The sequence below is a fragment of the Anarrhichthys ocellatus genome, unplaced genomic scaffold, assembly GCF_004355925.1.
Source record: "Anarrhichthys ocellatus isolate YVR2014 unplaced genomic scaffold, GSC_Weel_1.0 scaffold17, whole genome shotgun sequence".
In the NCBI taxonomy this organism is placed as follows: domain Eukaryota; kingdom Metazoa; phylum Chordata; class Actinopteri; order Perciformes; family Anarhichadidae; genus Anarrhichthys; species Anarrhichthys ocellatus.
In genome coordinates, this window is record NW_022280047.1 from 5,679,786 (window position 1) to 5,695,030 (window position 15,245).

At 40.5% G+C, this 15,245-nt stretch overlaps 2 protein-coding genes across 2 annotated transcripts; both read left to right on the forward strand.

The window, feature by feature from the left end:
• Nucleotides 1-2,170: 2,170 nt before the first annotated feature.
• On the forward strand, nt 2,171-3,551 carry LOC116388640 (putative defense protein Hdd11). Its single transcript, XM_031856684.1, is given in 5 exon segments — nt 2,171-2,336; nt 2,936-3,054; nt 3,057-3,184; nt 3,289-3,353; nt 3,529-3,551. Coding segments are annotated over 5 exon segments (501 nt in total).
• Nucleotides 3,552-8,218: 4,667 nt separating this feature from the next.
• opn4xb (opsin 4xb) lies at nt 8,219-14,424 on the forward strand. The gene is made up of 9 exons (XM_031856543.1): nt 8,219-9,150; nt 10,979-11,112; nt 11,214-11,417; nt 11,681-11,852; nt 11,994-12,155; nt 12,923-13,030; nt 13,172-13,334; nt 13,597-13,734; nt 13,827-14,424. The coding sequence occupies exons 1-9, from the start codon at nt 8,984-8,986 to the stop codon at nt 14,223-14,225; spliced, it is 1,647 nt and encodes a 548-aa protein (XP_031712403.1). The 5' UTR covers nt 8,219-8,983; the 3' UTR covers nt 14,226-14,424.
• Nucleotides 14,425-15,245: the final 821 nt, after the last annotated feature.

The following is a 15,245-nucleotide window of genomic DNA, read 5'->3' on the forward strand; positions in this document are numbered from 1 at the left end:
ATCCCAACCCCAATCCATTTTCTCACTCAGAACGTTAATCTCGACTTGAATACCATAACAAGTCATGTTACATACGCCAGGAACACCATAACCTCATCCTGCTCTACTTACAGATAATGCCGCATTTAAAGGGTTGACCCACCCAAATGGCAGAAACACATATTTATGTTCAGGTTATGTCTAGTTTATGCTTTATGTCCAGGTTTTCAGCAATCAACGGTAAGCCTTTGAATGAACACACTGACTCTTGTAAAAGCAAGAGCTTTCGGAACACACTTACATTAATTACAAAAGCAGTTGAAATGAGCATCGTCATTGCAACAGCCTGATTAACAACAAACGTTCTCTGTGAGATAAATTAATACACTGGTCATGTGTGCAATGCAAGTGTTAACATTTAACGTGAAAGATTGGTTAGGATTTGAAAGCAGGCAACGAGTGACAAGAACTGGGCTGAAACAAAAAAATTGGAAACATATTTTGAATTCATAAGACACATTAAATTAGTACGAAAAAAAGCAAACTTGCATCTTCTGTTGGCTCCTGTTTCTCTGAGTAATTCAGAGTAATTCAGCGGGAGAGCCTCCAGGAGATGAATGGAAATAACAGTAGAAGTCATTTGACCTTTGTCTTTGTGCACACATTTGTCTTTGCTCACATAAGGAACATAAGGAACTGTGTTACCAAACAAGGTGATGTTCTGTTGGATCTCTATTCCCCGTGTTCTCTACACAGAATACACTGTTTTGTTTTGCCAAATAGGGATATGTGTTTTTCTGTGACTGAAAAAAGAACATAATGTACAATGACATGTAGCATTGGGAATGAATAACTCAGTAATCAGCTGGAACAAAACATTATCAGGCTAGAATATCAGACTCTGCTGCAACAGTCTGTATAAGCCATGATGCTTCTTATGAAAACTTTTCATTTTGAATGATAAATGATGAAAGAGTGCAGTTCATCCTCTCAGGGAGATGTAAATTTAAACAGGTGAAAGCCGGAGAGAACATGTCATGGTGCCTGGCTCTGTGTATATTAAAAGCACAGCCGGCTTTTTCCTCTTAGTGTCGGGTCACACCAGTAGTCCTTTTATGTGTAAAATCAATAATACATATGATCTACAGACACCAGAAAGGAAGTGTGAAATGTTGGGATGGAGGGACAGAACTTCACTTGTGTCTGTTTAACCACAAGTGAAGAGAGATTCTGTTCTTTTTTTACTTCTTTATTCTGGTTTTGTTATTAAAACTGGAAAAAAACAAAAGATTAGAAAGTTTTGAGGACACTCTGAAATACAAATGAGAGACTAATCCTTTAAGCCCAAAGATTACACATGTGCATGAATTTAGGAAAATTGTCTGTCTCTGATTCAGACTGAATCAGAGACTTGGGAGATATTTTATGACAAAAGAAAATAAAGAATAAATATACAATGGGTAAACTTTCAAAAGACAATTTTTACTGTGAGAGAAGCAAGTCTGTCTCACTATCATATGATACTAATTGCTCTTCAGGGTCTTCTCAGGTCACTCAGTGTTGCTTCTCGCCTGTTTCTAGTGTTTGCTGATATGAAGACAAGGTGGATAGTGTCTCCTCATACAGTGTTGAAAAAACACATCTATTCTTTGATGACATTGTTGAAATCCTTTTTTGTGAAAAATACATCTCCATGTTTTTTTCCAAAGTTGCTGTGTTTACAGTACAAAGTTCCTCCTTTGTGACAGTAGAGCTAAACTGTCATGTCAAAATGTTCTCTCTTATATCACGAATAATCCCTGAAAAAACACACTCGCACCTATTACTGTGACTGATTTTAGGTTTCATGAAAATGCTTTAAATAGGACTGTGGTGTAGTACATATTCATCATGTGATTTACTTAGAAAACGTTTTTTAACTTCCCTCAGCCATAATCATTTCTAAGAAAGAAATAAACGAATCAAAACATTTTGTTTCATAAGAGCACTCACGTGAAAAACACATTTCATGGTTGGAAAAGTGATTGCTGAAGAACATTATGAATAAAGACAAATGTTGTGGTTGTGTGACTCAGCAGCAGTATTTTGGCTCAATTCTGCGCTTCATTCTCAGCATCACAAACTGCTATTTTGCGTGCAGTGCGGCAGCTTCTAATTCAGCCTGATGGAGCGGTTGTTGCCTGGTTTCACTATGCTTCAGATCCTCTGTTTTGTTGGTGGCTATCCCAGTGGTGCGCCCACTGGTGCCTGTGAGGACATGCTGCCTCGCCATTCTGGGGTGCTGCCTCAGCCTTCACCAGCGCCTTACGCTCTTCTCACTAACACCAGGATGTTTCAGCCAGGCGAGGCCATTACAGGTAAGATGTTCAGGAGTACTTTTAGATATAAGAGTAAAAAACAACACAATGAATATTACAACTCATTAACAAACCAGTAGACAGGAAGCTGTCAAAATATATATATAATTTACCAAGTTTATGGGATTATAATTTAACAGTTGACAAGTGCTGATAGCAAGGAAACCTTATTATCTTTAATTTGAGCTTTGTTGTTTCTACTTGGATGCTCAGACTCGACCTCAAACTCACATCCTGACATCCTCTACTCTGTGTTCACTGTTATAATTATTTTGAGCCATTATATTAATGTTAAAGCTGCCATGAGACCACTGTTATGTTACTAAAATGAGGCAAAGTGAAAACAGTTTTCCTTGGACCTTTTCTGTGTACGTATGCATTTGTTTGTGAGGGACTAAGTGCTTACTTTTGACACCATTGCTGGTCTGCAAATAGTATTATTTTAGTGTATATATATTATTAATATGTATATCTTATTTATCTGTCATTTAGTTCGAAGGCTGTATTTTTATAAACCAAATGCAAATGTTAAGATAAGACTTGTCAAAAACATACAGTGCTGGCTCCAATAAGTGCTGTACTGCTGTGTGTTCCTGCAGTGGTTATCGCTGGACCAGAATACAGAGGTGTGCTTCTGGAGGCTCGGACAGATGGAAGCACTGATGCTCTGGGGAGCTGGCAAATCCCTCCTCCAGACACAAGGTTTCTTCAGGTGAGTCTTAAGGACCTACACTCCTAAAAAAAGGAACTCTACAAGGTGCTGTTACTCATTCCAACACCAACCTGAAGGGCAACACCACTGTATACAGCTGGATACCACCCAATTCTACAAGCCATATCTACTTCATGTAAAGCAAACTACTTTTTCTCCGCTCTTTTACAATCTCAAACGCATAAAGCAGCTTAAAAACCTCTGCTCTCTTACTCTGTTTTTTTTTTTTTTTTTTTTTAGGCCCACAGTAGCTCAGCAGCGCACAGTTTTCTGGATCAATGTGAAGTCTAACCCTCTGATCAGAGGTAGGTACAGCAGGGTGACAAATGAAATGTAAAATCACAGATTTCTGTTGTGATTTATTCCTCATCTGCTGCTGCAGGGACACCAGGTGGTCTCAGTCTGGCTACAGGTGCAAGTGCAAGAATGGCTGAAGAAAAACCTCTGCTTCTCCTTGTGATATGTTTGCTGTTGTTACAGGTGCTGGGGTGAACATCATGTGAAAAAAAAATGTTTCCTGCATTCTGTTAGACCCTGAATGATGCTGTCTATAAAAGAATCACAAAATCGATTTTCCATTTAAATCAAACATTTTGCAGACATTATGGCATATCAACTTGAATTTTGATGATTTGTTATCCAGATTTTGTACTAAACATGGAGCCTAACAACATTTGTGCACATGTATTTTACTGCGATATGGAGCATATGGTTACGATCACGCTGCAGATATAAGTAGCTCTGTCCATCTTGTCAATATCCATTCACTCGCCGCGGACATAAATGATAAATGTACCTTTACATTTACACTGCATCATGCAGTCTGGTCCATAGCTTTTATGGTATGTGTTCAGTCCTATTTAATACGTAACAAAACATGTGGCTATCTGCAAAGAGAAGAACAGGGGCAGCTTTACAGACCTGAGCTGCCATACATTTCAACGCTTTCAACAAAATATAAAACATTTTTAAGAGTAGGTTTCTAAGAGTACGTGTGAATATAAGAAGACAGTTCTGAGGACACCCTCTGGCTTTTGTGATATTTGATACTCTACCACAGTATATTGATCTTGTATTGATGATCAAGTTAATCCTTCACTTCTCATAATGAAAAAAAGTGCATCACATTAATTGCATTCCTTCACAGTGAGAGAGGTATTGGCAACGAGGGAAAGAGATGGCTTGATGGAGAGATCCAGAGTCCTACCGTAGTTGTTTGTTATTGGCTGAAATTCCATGTAACGGAGAGCGTGCTAGGGACTGCTTTTTCCACATTGTATGATCTATAACCTAGATTTCCAGTATGGTGGTGAACAAAAACCCAGGCAGATAATAAAGAGGCTTAAAGCATGCATTGCATGTGAGACTTAAAGCTCTAATACCATATCCATAATTTCCTGCTCTACTCCCATTTTTGTGCTTCACATGCTCCTCCTAATATCCGCGCCTGACACCAGAGCAGCAGGTGCACAGTCTACTTTTACTAAAGCATGTTTAGCTGTTAGAATGAATGAAGTGTTTTTATTCACAACCAGTTTAAAGCGACCACAGAAACAAAGCCCACAATCCATGTACAGCAAAACAAAAAACAGCAAGTTAATTTGTGTTGTCAAAGACTGACTCCCCTGTTAAAAATTAATAAGAGGATCTTGATCACAGAGACAATAACAATAACACTTTTTTCATCACAGAAATACATATGACGAAGTTTAAATGCAAAACTTCAGTTTGCACCTCATAGAAACTTTCATAGAACTTGGTGAGAAGTTAGGGCAGGGGCCAAGGAACATGTGATCACATGCCAAAAATGAATAGAGTGTATCTCTGCAATTACTATTTGAGTCATTTTAGCATCATAATAAATTAAATTATTAAATTGAATAAATATTAATACTTCTGCGGTGTAAGCATCAGTATATGTGTTATTGGATCAGAGTAAAGATGGAACAAGATTTAATTTCCACCCAACAAAACTGTGCACTTTTAGAGTGAACATCCATTTGGAATGATGCAGTTGTACCCTCTAACAAACTAAATCACAATATCTGAACATTACCTGTGCACAGACGGTAATAAAGTGGCGCAGGGCAAAGCTGGAGAGGTTTTAGTGGAGGCATGTTAAAGCTGAATCTTCAAATTGGCCATTTGGGCACATTTGATCATCTGTGCCACTTGAAATATTCTCAGGTAACTGTAAAACTCTTTTAATTTAATTTCACTACAGGTACTAATTCTATCTATATACAGCCTGTATTGTTTGTATTGTTTTTTTAAAATAAATAAATCAGACCTCTATACAAAGAAAACCATAACCCATTGATCTATTTGACCAGCTCTGTATTGAAAGCCAATGCCTTTAAGACGAGTGTAGCATCATGATAGATTCATCCACTGGATGGATACGTTGATCGTGTTTTCACATTGAAGGCTAAGGATATGCTGTTTGATGCCAGAGGAAGGTAGAGTGCAAATGAGGACAGGCGGCTGTAGTCAACTCAAAAGAAGTACGTTGCTACATATTGAACACACCCTTATCTGGTGTTTGTTGCAATGTATGCAACTCTCCCTGGTACCCGGGCCTCTCCGGTTCAAGAGGAAAGGGGAAATCGTGAGATAGACAACATCATTTTCCCATGAACTTCTGCCCTTTCTTGAGTGGGCTGAAGTTAATACATGCATTCAATCCCACTCGACAAACCTCCTGGTGCTCCGTAAAGTATCTGCAACTTATTTCCCTCTGTAGTGAAATATTGATCTCCAACTGACTTATGTGCCTGAGGACACAGTCCTGGTGACAGGGCCAGCACCACTCAATAATAATTAGTATATTTTCCACTGTGCGCCAAAAGCTAACTATAACAGGGGATTCATACCCAGGACTTAAGCACCAGCGCTACCAGTTTGTTCAATACTAATTGACTCATTGACATGTGGAATTCTGACCATGCATTGTGAATGCCACACCACTGATGTGTTTTTCCATCCAGACAAGGTCATTCATCCAGATGGTGTGGAGTGAAACAGAGGGGAAGCTACAGATAGTTGGAACTCTGAAGATGAGAGACATGGACTTATAACCTAATAAACCACAGTGGAGTATAATACATGAAAACACTTTGGAAATCTTTCACCAACACTACTTTCGAAACTAAGTTTTTGATTTGCGAGCAGGCAATTAAACTCAGTTTTCTGGCCAAAATGAGTTATTTTTAATTAGGATGCGTATCCATTTTGAAAGCATAGTCATTGAGTAAACAAGTATTACGAGTAGAGATTCGACTGTGGTGCTGTCAAGCAGAAAAACAATTGTGCTGAGTTGTCAAAAGTCAGGTCTGCAACAGGCTCTCTACTCTTTTAGTAGGCTCTCTACTCTAGCTCTTTTTCTTTTTTCTATGATTTGCTAAAAGACCTAAGAGGCTCCTGAAATATAAATTAATTCAAAATAAGGCCGAATAACATTTCTACTTAATCAATGAAATCTTTCAAAATAATTTCAAATCTACTTTTCAAGTAACATTTGAATGGAGCGGTCATCTTGTGCATAAGTGTTGGATGAGGAAGATGTCTTGGCTCTTTCATCTTCCTCTGATCCCTCTTTAACTCACGCTTGTTTGCACAGACTGTATTAACACGACAAGTGGCCTTGCAGTCACAGTCAGTGTAAGGCAAACCAACATCAAATTTGACCTGATTCATGTAATCAAAAGTGTATACTCCCTCGTCAAAATGATGACATTTGTATCAACATTTATAGCACTAGATGTCCTGGTGTGTATTTCCCTGCTGTGCTGACACAAACACAAACACAGTAACTGTGTTTAGGTCATCAAGGCTGGCAGAACCCAACAACAGTATTCCCTGAAAACATCTGCACGTGTGGGCTGTGGGAATGTGATGTAGTGCACAAAAACATATACGCAAGTACACGTGCATGCATGTATGGACAGACGCACACATATATGACAAAGACTTACATGTAGAGTATATCACATAAGTTCTTATTACAAGCAGATCAAACACTGATCCACATGCATGCACAGTGCACAGATTAAGGCTATCCCTTGCTGTAGGGGCTTAGTTGACATCTCTGTCTAAGCTCTGCATTCTTCACCTCCCTCTATTCCCTTCATCTCCTTTACAACATGTCCAGCACCATAAAAAGCATGCTTCCATCCGATGTCATGTCGGCAGTCCTAAGAATATCATTGAGATAACGGCTGAATTAAATGCCCGTTTGCTCTTCCGAAATGGATCCTGATGATATTAACACCACTATTAATGAAATTCTTCTTAGTGTATTGTATTCTTTGTATGCGCCCTTTCTAAAATCAAAAAATATTTAAAAAAACAATCCGTATTTAATATAGGCTGATGGTTTCACCACAATACAACACACAGAGTGAACAAACTAGTATTAGATGTTACTGATTATCTTGTTTTTCCCCCAATTGTACAATCATATTGGCAGATTTAGATAAAACCTTTGAACGTACTCATTCTATTTAAGACTTCCCTAAAGCTAGCCCTTCTGCACATTAATAACCTGTATCTACAGCTAAAGGGAAGGGATGACATGTATGTGAGAAGTGTGTGTATGTTCTGGATCATGATGCGTGCCTTATGACTCAGAGCTGTGGTGAACACGTTGGGAATGGGAAGATTCCAATGAGTGATCTTAAAAAGTCTGTACGTGTTGGTGACTGCGAGCACAATGATGTGCACAATGATGTCGCCGCAGAGCGTGCGATATTTGGACGAGAGGACACGCGTGAGGTTTCACAGACTGGTCAGCTTGTTAATTGAATGGCTGTACTGGATTGCATACTGGTAGCAATCAATAGACATGAAAGGTGATATATATGCATCGTAGTGTGCGTGTTTACAAAGTCTGAGTTGGCAGTATTAAATGGCTGTTAATACTGGTAGAGTTAGAGAACATGATGTCTGTTATGTAAGGACCTCGTAGTTAAAGAGTTAGAGCTCAGGGCTGGGCTGTATTACATGACGGATGGGGAGGGGAGAGAGAGAGAGAGAGAGAGAGAGAGAGAGAGAGAGAGAGAGAGAGGTGAGGATGGCAGTATGTTTGAGGAGAAGAGAGAGTATGACAAGGGGGTAGGGCTGAGAGGGCAACACAGAGCAACATGGGACAGCGAGAGAGACACACATAGAGAGAGATGAGCGGATAGAAGTCGCCATTTGGCAAGATAATCAGAGACAGGCCTCTGATTCAAAGCTTGGTGCACAGCTGGTGTGATGGGTGAGGAGGCTGCAGGCTGACACTGAGTGGATGGACAGCGGCTATGTGCAACGAGTGGGGGATTTTAATATACTGGATGTTTATTATCCGTTACTCAAGTATCAAACAGGACACATTAAGTGGAGGACATGTTGTTAAACTGCAGACCAGAGTGGAGTAACAGACTGGATGTTGATTTGGTGCATTTGGAGGTAACTAACGACTGCACGGCTGTGGACGTCGTCTAGCATCTAACACTGCTGGACAAAGAAGTAAAAGAGGAACGTTTGTTTTTCACTTTTTTATTATTTTCTGAATGATATAACATTAACTCTTGATAACATTTGGAATTATAAAAAATATATAACTTTGTACAGATCACCCTTATTAGTCTTCCAGCTTTTACTCCAGAAGTAAACCTATGGACTTTACAAAGTGGAGATCACCTTCTCCTCCATATTCATTACAGAGTACCGCATGGATGGTCTACGAAGAACAAGGGCTTTCCTCAGTGAAGGTAATCTTGATCAATCGAGACCTTAATGTAGCACGGTCTAAAGAAGATACTGCACATCTCCCCTTGCATCTCTTCTACAAATGATACTACAATGGAGCCAAGACACGAGCAAGGCAAAGTTTACAAAGTTCTAAACCCACTGCACCCTGCCAGGTTGGCAGTCCTGATGAGGTGTTTGAACCATGTGGTCCACTGAGAGCATGGAGCCAGAGAACGCCCACACCCAGAGAAGCTTCTTCAACAAGGTGGATGTGCCTGACCATGCTCACTACATCGTTGCCTCGTTTGTCTTTGTCATCGGGACGCTGGGCATCACTGGCAACGCCCTGGTTATGTTCGCCGTCTATAGGTGGGTGTGTGCAAGGGATTTGGTTTTTTTGATTTACATTTTTGAGTCATCGGTAAGAGAACAGGCTCCTCTTACCGTCTTTAATGTTGGTCTCTCTTTATTAATCAGATCCTTGAGGAGATGTTATAATCACTCAGAGATGTGATGGTCTCCCAGAGAGAAGGACAGAGGGACTGGGTTGTGTGGATGTGTAAGTGGGAGGGGTTTGATTGATTTAGGAGGCAGATGCATCTTAATTTAAAGTTGAGTGTTGATTGCTGTCTTTAATTCACTGCAGAGTAAGGGTCAGTATTTTCCATGTCTTTTACTCTCTAGAGGATCAAAGGGGGCGATTAGCATTGAAATAATCCCTGCATCTTAGTGTTCTGGTCAAAGCATCACCTTTAGTAGAATGAGGACTTCATCAGAGTAAATTGGTCCTGTATCCTTGAGAAATACCGTGGAGAATTGTGCTCTTACCCAAATGGAATTATTTGTATGTAGTGTAAAATGTGTCTTTACATTGGTATCACTGGTTTCTTTTTAAGTTCGTCTGAAATGTGTCTGTTTTTTTTTGGGGGGGGGGGGGGGGGGGTTTACCGCCATAAATCAAATTTACAATTCAGTTCAAATCATTTGCGAAATTCACACAGTCCATTTAAAGTCACAAAGTGTGACTCTGAAATGGAAGTCAAGAGGATAAATGTGCGTTATTTGTTGTATAATTTGGACTGCCGTTGACCTCTTATTGTGTTACTTACATTAACGGTTTCACAGAAACTGGGTCAGAGACAGAAAGTGCGTGTGTGTGTGTATGTGTGGCCTGGGGCTTTTTTATTTCATCTGTCCATTACCGTGGATAGATTAGATGGGTTCTTCATTGTGTTGTGCTGATAATGTGTTTACTGATTCACAAATGCACATGATGTTATGAGTTCCAAGTAAATTCATTCACACACGAACACACACGAACACGCACACACACAGTGAGAGAGAGGGGGAGGGAGATCATGGTCTCTCAAGTGAGATGTCACCCGATATGATGATTTTCCAGGAATGAAAATGAGTGCCATATAGGCATTCACACGCACAGACTCATGGTCACACAAACAAACACTAGCAGTGATATAAAAACACACAAACATTTTAATACACATACAGATGTTCAAGACACTCAAAGGATTACCTCACCTGATTGTTTTTGCCGTTCGATCAGAGAGCAGCCACTTTTAATTCAGCAGATGTAGAAACAGAGATTAATTGATGAAGAGCTGTGGAGGCAGACAGCAGGTCAATGTGCTGCTCAGTCAAGCTGCTGTGAATGACGGTTTATTGAGTTACGCATTCAAACAAGATACATGACACGGCAACTGACCCTTTTCCTTCCCTTACTAAAGAAAGCATGACTGACAGACATTTGCTACAACACACAACCAAGGGAGAAGCTGACTGATTCCTGAGCACAGCTCTTCAAAGTCTCTCTAACTAAAGGAAACAAGCCTAAGAACATGCATATGAAAGTCTTTTTTACAGTATATAAATATTTATTGGTTGCATATAATATGAAAATTACTCACCTACCCCTAATTAATAAAAATGTATATAATATCACAAACAACATCAAATCCTTGTCAGTATACTTACCTGCTCTGCTGCTATACACATAAACACAACAACTAAATAACTAACTCAACTCAACTAAATAAAAAGCTCATAGGTTGACCCAAGTGAATGAAGGGCAAAACATTTGTATATTGTCACCATTGGCAATAAAACTTTCTATCCTTTACACCCTCTGTGTGTGTGTGTGTGTGTGTGTGTGTGTGTGTGTGTGTGTGTGTGTGTGTAGTAACAAGAAACTCCGTAACCTGCCCAACTACTTCATCATGAACCTGGCGGTCAGTGACTTCCTCATGGCTTTCACACAGTCCCCCATCTTCTTCATCAACTGTCTCTACAAGGAATGGGCATTTGGAGAGATGGGTAACATGCACTCTTCTTTGTTTTGCAATCAATTTAAGATTGTACATTTATCAAGAGGACATAACATGAAACAGTATTTTGTATGTGTTCCTTCTCTGCAGGCTGTAAGATGTATGCGTTCTGCGGCGCCTTGTTTGGCATCACCTCCATGATAAACCTCCTGGCCATCTCTATCGACCGTTACCTGGTTATCACCAAGCCTCTGCAGACTATTCACTGGGGCTCCAAACGGAGAACCACCCTGGCCATCCTCATGGTCTGGCTTTACTCCTTGGCTTGGAGTCTGGCTCCTCTTGTTGGCTGGAGTGAGTTTTGTCTCCTTTACTTTGCCACAGAGCTGAAGCTCATTAATACAGTATACGTGCTGTGTGAGAGTCTAACAGAAACAGGCAAGATGACCTGTGTAACCAATCCACCTGCAGTTACTCACGTCACTGTGATCTTAATCTACTGTGCCACGAACATTATACATCAAAACAAAACCAAAGTCTGAAGTCAAACGAAACACAGAAGCATTGATGTTTTCTCCTGATATCTTACTTCCTGTGGTTTCATTTCACCCCTGTAGGCTCCTATATCCCAGAGGGCCTGATGACATCGTGTACATGGGATTATGTCACGTACACATTGGCCAATAGGAGCTACACGATGATGCTGTGCTGTTTTGTTTTCTTCATCCCACTGGGAATCATCTTGTACTGCTATCTCTTTATGTTTCTGGCGATACGGAAGACTACCAGGTATTGCAACTCTTATATCAGAGAGTATGTGAACATTATGTGGGTTTTGCTTGTGGACTGCAGGTGGAGATAAAGGCAATGAATATGAGTATGGACAAAATATCACTGTCGAATAATCCACAATGATAATCCTCCCAACAGGGAGGTAGAGCATCTGGGGACTCAGGTGAGGAAATCCACTCTGATCAAGCAGAAGTCCATGAAGAGTGAGTGGAAGTTGGCAAAGATCGCCTTTGTCGTCATCGTGGTTTATGTCCTCTCCTGGTCACCGTACGCCTGTGTCACACTGATTTCCTGGGCCGGGTAAGACTTCTTTCATAAATGAGATTTTTTTTCTGCTGCAATGGTTTTAGTGTGCTTGTACATTTCTAGATACTTTATCTTGTACATGTCAGCGTTCTCTGAGGATTCCAACCATTTACTTTTTAATGCATTGAAGGGCAGAGTGCCTGAGTCCACCAGTGGCACTGTGTGTAGTGTGCTCCGCGTGTTAACATGCTAAACATGTTGCTCAATAAGTTGTACATGAAGAAGCTGTTGTGGAGTGACTATGGCAGCACATGTAGTTGGGTTTACAACCCAAGTTATAAAGCTTAAACAGACATGAGTTTACGGTCTAAACCGCTAGTTTCTAGCAATTTGGGTAAAAATCCCTCCAAAATGGTGTCGAATGTGTCATTATGTAATGTTGTGTCAGCTGGAGGCCAAGTACCCTGGATGAGTGACATACGGTGAAGTTGCTCATAAATCCTGTGCTTATCCAACCCATCACAATATTCACTAAACCACGACTCTCGGGACAAACAGAAGGATGAAGTGTAATTTGAAATCTTTCCCCTGCTCATTCACAGGGGAAAGGTAGCCATAGACACACACACACTCACACACACACAAACACACATATCAGATGGACTGAACCACCCCTCAATGGCAGCTGGCACATTTTGGTTAATCCCTGATCCAGTATCCCCCTCTCTTATGATACCAGATATAGGAAGAAGAAGGGAACTTGAAGTTGTGGTGTTGCCACACCAGTTTTTTTCTAACTCCTGCTGTTCTGTCTCATTCAGTCATGCCAACATCCTGTCGCCCTACTCCAAGGCTGTCCCTGCTATCATAGCAAAAGCCTCTGCCATCTACAATCCTTTCATCTACGCTATCATACACAACAAATACAGGTAAATGATGAATCCGAGTCATGTTTCCTGTTTTACCTTCACTCTTTATCTTATTGCGCAGATCTTGTTTTGGAAGTCGTAGTTCATCATATCCATCTTTAAAAGCAAAACGAAACAAATTGTTTGTCTGTATTTTATTAGGATGACTCTGGCAGACAAGTTTCCCTGCCTGAGGTTTCTGTCTCCCACTCGTCGAAAGGAATGCATCTCCTCCTCCATCAGTGAGTCCTCTTACAGGGACTCCATCATTAGCAGGCAGTCTACAGCATCAAGGACTCACTTTATAACAGCCTGCTCTGACATGGTAAACCTTTTTTTCTTACCTGTATTTTGTTGTTCTATAAGATCCACTTTTTCTTTATTTTTCCATTAAAAAAATTATATTTTTCACTGCAGGTTAATGTTTAAATGTTTCTTGACACATTTTGAGTTTTACTCATGTTCATGTTCATGTTTTGAGTTGAAGTTAAATTGCATGCTCTATGCATTTGAGGGGAATTACTCTTGTATTATTTTGTTTCAGTTTAGTTCAGTTCTGCTCTCATTAACGCTGCTCTGTCCCGCAGGTGTTAAAGGATGTAGAGATGGAGCCTTTGGGAAGGAAGTCAGGGGATTCCTTCAGAAGCATACCATCATACAGACAGTCTTCCAGAGGCAGGTCCTATAAGAAACAATTAGAGCGGAAGAACCAAGCAACGGAGAAGGTGAGAAACACTATGTGTAAAAACTGTGATTTCAGCTTCAATTTGCTTTGGGTTGTTGAGAAAACAGTTTTTTTTTCCCTTCACATTGCCAGCACCCGTCTACCATGAGGGAACCATCTAACACCTGTGAGCATGAACTGGTTTCCAGCTCTCTCACCGTCGCCTCTCTCCCCTTACTGGTTCTTACAAGGAGGCGCAGTCAGAGTCTGACCGATGACATTTCAGATGCTGGGGAGAAGAAAGGCTGCGTCAGCGATCTCAACAAGAGCGACTCTTTTGATTCCCTGAATTTTGGAAAAGCCTCATTCACTGATCCCAGCTCGCCTCAGGGTGTCCCCCGCATTATCGTCATCAGTCCCACATCTGAAAGCAGCCTCATCGATCATGGCAGTGTCTGCTTAGAGGACAGTGTTGAAGCCATGGAGAACAATGTTTTTGTCATCCAAAACTTCTCATCGGAAGTCTTTGCGGCTGTGGAGCTGCTCCCATGACCAGCTGGATTTGGTTGGACAGTAATTACCCTTGTACTTTTTGTTATAATTTGTCACCACAGAACACAACTTAGAGGCCCAGATTTGTTTCGCATGTGGACAAAGTATTTCTCCACCAAAAGGAATCATGTGTACCACGCTGTTGCTTGGATAACTGGAGAAAGGTTTGTATGCAAAATTAAACAATATGACCTGGCTCTGGTATGCAGTGTGCATTTGTGTGTTTGTCAGACTTTGGCAGGGAATGGTGCGCCCTTTCCCTGTTTGATTTCCACAAAAAGGACAAGCGTAACAACATATGTTCGCGTGTTTGGGGTCCAAGCCTGACAAACCATATTCTTAGTTTAGCTGTATGAAACAGTGATGTCAAGTTCTAAGCTGAAATGTTTAGTACATTTTTAGACATACTTCATGTATTATCTGCTGCAGACTGATAAGAGAGGACATCTATAGCCACCTTAAGGGGAAAAGGAGACAATGTAATCCCAAAAAGATTTCTGTTCTTTCTGAGTCTGACTCATATCACACAAAAATGGCTAAAATAACTTGAAGGAAAGAGAGCACAGCAGGAACTTAAAGTGGTGAGGATGTTTTTATAGAATAAGTATTCAAGTCTTGTCTCGTGGTAGTAGTTCCTTCGGGCAGCGTGGACCTCTCAAACTTTTCTTTGGCAGGGAGACGGTGGTATAATGAACAGTTGAGTTATTGATGTGAATGCTGGTCAAAAGACTCAGGCAGGGTCAAATGTGTCTCGTGCAACCACACACTGTTAACATTTTCCTCGTGATTACTTTGATATGTCTTGCTCTGTGTGGACACAGTGCTCTATAACAAATGCTCCACTGTTTCCTTACACTATTCATATTCATATAAAAACTTTAACTGAACTATGTTTGTTACTTGTGAATGCTACAGTGTTGTTGCCAGAGATCTGAGTGAGTGTGCGATTCAAAATCACAGGATAGAAAGGTAGAACTAGTAATGTAGATTTATGTACAGTACACATATGACCAAAGATGT

What these genes read in the sequence shown, in the direction of transcription:
- opn4xb (XM_031856543.1), top strand. Translation starts at nt 8,984, where the DNA reads ATGTGGTCCACTGAGAGCATGGAGCCAGAGAACGCCCACACCCAGAGA. An exon ending in GGCTCCTCTTGTTGGCTGGA is followed by an intron (nt 11,418 to 11,680) that starts GTGAGTTTTGTC and finishes TCACCCCTGTAG; the next exon opens with GCTCCTATATCCCAGAGGGC. An exon ending in ATCATACACAACAAATACAG is followed by an intron (nt 13,031 to 13,171) that starts GTAAATGATGAA and finishes GTATTTTATTAG; the next exon opens with GATGACTCTGGCAGACAAGT.